Source organism: Podarcis pityusensis (genome assembly GCF_964106645.2).
Source record: "Podarcis pityusensis genome assembly, chromosome: 12".
NCBI classification, from domain to species: Eukaryota; Metazoa; Chordata; class Lepidosauria; order Squamata; family Lacertidae; genus Podarcis; species Podarcis pityusensis.
This window is the reverse complement of record NC_138037.1, coordinates 28,296,351-28,301,815: the sequence shown is the minus strand read 5'-3', so window position 1 is coordinate 28,301,815 and position 5,465 is coordinate 28,296,351. Positions and strand designations below refer to the sequence as shown.

Genomic DNA, 5,465 nt, shown 5'->3' with positions numbered 1-5,465 from the left:
TTGGCTCTTTCTTACATGGATTTTAAAGCAGTATATACTATGCAAAGGAGAGAAATGTTAGGACTTAGATATGAAGGCCACAGGGAAAATTTTTTTTGGGTTGGGTGGGAGATTTCCTCACATTTTTTTCTTCTTCTGGATCTTCGCATCTCTAGTTAGTCTCATGAGTAATTTTTGAATAATTCTTCGGGAAAGAATAATCTTGGCGCAATACATGCTATTATTGTGTTGAGAACTGCTGGGTTAGGTAGTTACATTTATTTTAAATCATGGCAGAAACATGCTAAATAGACTTTGAATTAATAGACAATGTGACCTTGACATAATGCTAAAATAGTCCTTTATATGCTTATGTGGTTGGTTTACTTATTTCAACCTATGGTAATAACTGGAAAAAATGAGCACTCAAGTGCTATCAGAATATAGTCTGCCGAGTAAGGAATTTTGGAATCTGTAGCTACACTGCGATTCAGAAGTTGGCAGGCAAAAAGTGAATTACTGGCAGAAACCTTTGGTTACTGCAATCCTTAAAGATCGTCCCCTAACAGCTCACCTGCAATTTTCTGCATAACCCCAACGTTTGTATTATTTCAGTATTCTCACAAATTAGAATACAGAATTCAAATCAAGTATTAGACTCCTTAGAAAAAAATACCACACATACACACTTCTGCTTAATTGATGCTCCTTCCAGTACAAAAATAGGCACCCACAGCACACTTATTTAATGTTTAAATTACTTCATATTTTTCACATAACTTTAAAAGAAAATATATTTTATCCACATACAGTAATAGCAAACAAGTGCAATATTTCAAACCTAAAAAATAATCTTTAACCAAATCTGTACAACAGATAAATAAAATATCTACAATACTTGGTTTATAAACATAACAAAGTTCCCACCCCTAAGTAAAGTCATCTCACTCCTTAAATGTTACAAGTCAATTGTACATGCAGCCCATGGGCTTGCCACCCTTCACTGGCTTAGCCACTCAAGTGAAAAACAAAAAAATCAAATGCAACAATCAGTGGCGAAGAACAGTTTTACATGATTGTGAATAAACTGGCAACTGTGTATGGAGCTTGCACACTGTAGTTTGTTAACAGTGCAAGGAATTCAGTTCAACTTGAGCATTAAATGAAATTCATTTGAGATCCATCATTTATTTAGTGGGATCCTACCCCCCCCCCCCCATTATATTTAAATTTGATTTTCTGTGACAGGATTCCAAAGTTGCCCCTGTCAAAAGTATACATCAGAAACACAGCCCATAAATGAAAAGCCATACTGTTTCATTATTACCTAGAATTGTGTGTATGCATCAAAAACAATACTGTCTTCATTCTTTCAAGCCCTAAAATCATATGCAGCATACAAGCATAGCAGAGACAACCACTGAGGCCAAGACTCAAAAGGATCAAGCACCCCACTCCCAGGTGTGCACCTATATTTCTTTTAGTCAAAGTCTCTCTGCAAAAGTTACCTTGCTCCAGCAATCCAAAGATGCTATTTAAAACTCCCATCAATGGGGCCTGGGCACAAGAACTTTATAAAGGGTGCAGATATCACTGGTAGATACTATTTCCCTACAAGAATCCCCAAACTGCCTGTTGAAATTAACACAGCTCAAACAGCAATTTGAGATACTTCAGGGACAGCTTCTGAAAAGGAAGCTCAGCACGAAATTTGAATCATAACCCCTACATGATATACAGATATTAGGATGGTGTCTAGGATTTGTACTTGCCCTATTACTACTTTAATGTACCTTGAGGCTGCCCAAAATATGGCTAGAATCATGAATTCAAAAGGATAAAAATAATTCAGCTCCATTATGCTGCAATCTGTTCCTTCAACCTGAACTGCTGGAGTTTCCACATCTGCACAGCACGCTTAAGACTAACTAGGTTAAATTGAGAACATTAGAAATGATGTAATCCTAAAGGCCAGAACAGAAAACTAACATTTTAGAATGTAAAGCTTGTTTAATCTATCCATTAAGGATAGAAAAACTATGCTGATTTTAACACACTGTCTGGCTGCAGCCCTTTAAAAATAGTCACTAGTAAAATACACTTCTCATGTACTCTTATGCAAGATATTAACCTCTTTCTACCAAAATGAAAAACACACACACAAAAACACCAGGATCATAATACTCATAGCTGGGTACCTGACCTCTACACTTAAGTGTGTGTGATATAAACATTTCCAATTCCTATGCAGCTGGAGAAGGGGCACAGTTGAATAATATCCTAGCTGCCTCATTTTTTTTTACAGGGTGTGAGTACAATCCTATGACAGGAGACAAAAGGAAAATGTGATAGGAGAGGGGCAGGGGACTTTTCATTTTCAGTGAACTTTGGAAACCAGTATTGTAAGATACAAAGCACTGATTATGTAAACTAAAAACAGTGATGAAAAAGCAATGATTTTAGAAAAATCAACATGAGACCACTCAAACATTCAAAATTAATGTTAATTATGAAAACTTAAGGAAATGAATGAAAATGGATCATTGAAATGCTATGCTATACACTTTGTAAACATGGATAAGATTATAAATTAATGTGATCTTCCTCCAGTGCTTGAAGGCTTTCCTAGATATGTAGTAGCCATAGAAAACCAGTAATCCAGGGGTAGCCAATGTTACGGACCATAATTCCCTATCAGCCCCAGGCAGCATGGCCAATAGTCACATATAATGTGAGCTGCTCACAAAATGGTGGGGGGTGGGTGTCAAATTGGCTACCACTGCATTAATCAGAAACAAGTTACTAACCTCTTACTTTCAGAAACTCCAAAAATAGTAAGAAAAACCTGACCACACATTGATGCTGAATTCTTTAAAGAAAAGGCTACAGCTGTTAACCCATTTAACACGGTGCTGTCCACAGATAATAAACTGGCTTCCTTAAGTAAACTGACAGGATTTTAACTGCCTTTAAGGCTCCAGGATCAGGGTCTGTTTTACTTCTTGCAATAAAAGCAGTTCTTTGAAACATACAAATACATCAGTTATGATATGCTAGTAATTATTAACAATTTGATAATGTCTCAACGTAAAATTGACGCAATAGTCTCTAAATGCCTCTTGAGCAAATCACACTCCATTCTTTAATTCTCCAGAGAGATGTAAACTGGAAAAACGCTCAAGTAGAAAATATGTCTTTTTTCACACGCAGTAGTATACAGTGTGTTTCTGTTTCTTCTTCCTTTAGTGGGTGGATATCCCCGTGCAAAGGGGTGACATTTCCACCATGTTCAGTTGCCTTCATTTTGATAGCTTTCCTTCGTTGCCCAGACACAGAGAAGTTGTGGTTGGTTTGTGTAATTCCAGTTGATTTTTATTTCTTTAGTTTTGGGCTCAGGCAAACACAATGTAAGCTTGAAGTGAAGCTTTTCGGATTTATTGAACGCTAATGCCTTGATTGTTCTTGAAATGCCGATAGAAAGAGAAGTCCAGAAAAAAATCCACCCACACAGAGCAACCTTTTCAGCAGAATTGCATTATCTTTCGGAACAACCATCTGTGCAAGATCATTTGTGATCAGGGAAATTTCATGCGCCACACACACAAATATAAAAGTGCTGACAATAATGTTGAGCATGGGATTGCCAGGAATTAGAACCAAGATCCCCTTGGTATCTGCTGCCAGCCAGATATGGTACTGACAGATGAAGAGCTGGAAAGGGAGAAAAAATGAAGTTAGAATTGTACTTATCATGAAAATAAGCTTTAAGCCCAAAGCTGGTTTGGAACACTGGGCAAATATGCTATAAATCGTATGATATCTGACATGTTTGTGTCACAAGAGCAACAAAGACTTTAATACAGGCTAAAGTCTTATGCAGAAATACCAACAGGATTTCCTGGGTCGTGGACAATGCGCTCTGCTGCACTTGCAAAAGAGGGCACAAGGTCCCAAAAGTTTGCATATACTTTGTGTCCTAGGCAAATTTGTGTCCTCTCTGGCAGGTATGACCTGAAAATGAATTAGGGCCCCAAAACAGGTAATAATATCTACCACCCAGAAGGTCAACAGGCAAAGTTCACCCCACCCCCCACTTTAATTCTACATCCATACTAGAAAACGTTTAACCTGTTGAATTTCTGCTTGACACACAACTGTTAAAGACACAAGAGTCCTCTGCCTCAGTGTCAACCAGAAACCATGCACAGAACTCAAGCTTCCTGAGTTGTAAGCCAGCTGTGTTGCTGTGCAGGTCTTTCATCACTTTGTATTAGGTTGGTTACATTTCAGGTGGTAGCTGAGACAGATTTAAGATTGACAGCACCAAATTCCAGATGCCCATAGCTGGACAAATTCAAATTTGTTTTGTTAAAAAATGAAGCGGTATATTAGAGGAACATTTTTGTGCCTCTATATCTATACCACGTAACAACTATAGTACAGCCACCCAATTCTCGATTGTACATAATGCCAGATAACAAATCGACTAAAGTTTTATTGTAAACAGACTTAAGTGTTTGATCCTTTAAATTACAATAAAATTATACTACTTGCCTCAAGGGAAATTCTGCCAAACCAAGCGAAAAATGAACTATATACAGAACGTGCATAGCCAGGTATATTCCTGATAAGGATAAAAGCTAAAATCTGAAAGACAAAAAAAGCTGCATGAAAAGATGTTTTAGGCTGTAATCCTGCTCACTTAGTTGGAAATAAATCCTTCTAAACTCAATGGTTCTGAACAGACAACCTAAGATTGAACGTATTTCATACATTTCATAAAATGCAAAACCTACTGGCTTTCAAACTGTGTGGTGCAGAACGTTGCGTTCTGTGTGTAGTAATCAGAATTCTGCAATGTGGGGAGTGGGGGGTGGAATGAAGATCCTAGCCTTGTAAAATTGCTTCCACTGAAAAACAGCCAGTGTGGCCTTTGCAAAGAAATGTATTAGATATCAAACAGCTATCGTCCCAACAAAAGTCTAAGCAGTAGCTGAGCATATGAGAATGAGGCTGTGTGAGCCTTGGACTCATGCACCTCCTGCTCTCCATCCAGCCAAGTTGTGAAACTGGAAGCAGCTACTTCCTGGTTTAAACTAACCACAGTTTGTTGTTGCATCCCAATGGAGCCAAACTGTGATTTGTTCAAACTATGGCTCATCAACACAAGCTGGGAAGCAAAACCGTCTCAAAAAGCCAGTTTATGCAATTGTAACCTATATTTTAGCCTTACATCTGAACCAGGCCTCACCGAGCACCCCGACGTATACCGTATTTTTTGCTCTATAGGACACACTTTCCCCCCTCCAAAAATTAAGGGGAAATGTGTGTGCGTCCTATGGAGCAAATGCAGGCTCCTTGGCTTCAGCGATAGCAACGCAAAAGCCTCCGAAGTGCAGAGGGAGCGCTTTGCGTTGCTTTCGCTGAAGCCTGGAGAGCGAGAGGGATCGGTGTGCACTGACCCCCCTCTCTCTCCAGGCTTCAGG

At 38.6% G+C, this 5,465-nt stretch overlaps 1 protein-coding gene across 2 annotated transcripts in view; it reads right to left on the bottom strand.

Annotated features, from left to right (window-relative positions):
• Positions 1-674: 674 nt before the first annotated feature.
• The window catches only part of CASD1 (CAS1 domain containing 1), a 31,751-nt gene continuing 26,960 nt past the window's right edge, over positions 675-5,465 (bottom strand). For both annotated transcript variants that reach the window (XM_080975641.1, XM_080975642.1), the window contains exons 17-18: positions 4,534-4,626; positions 675-3,690 (exon numbers count right to left, since the gene is read on the bottom strand). In XM_080975641.1, the coding sequence (XP_080831767.1) occupies positions 3,424-3,690; positions 4,534-4,626 (360 nt within the window). In that variant the 3' untranslated portion in view covers positions 675-3,423. The remainder of the gene's footprint in view (positions 3,691-4,533; positions 4,627-5,465) is intronic.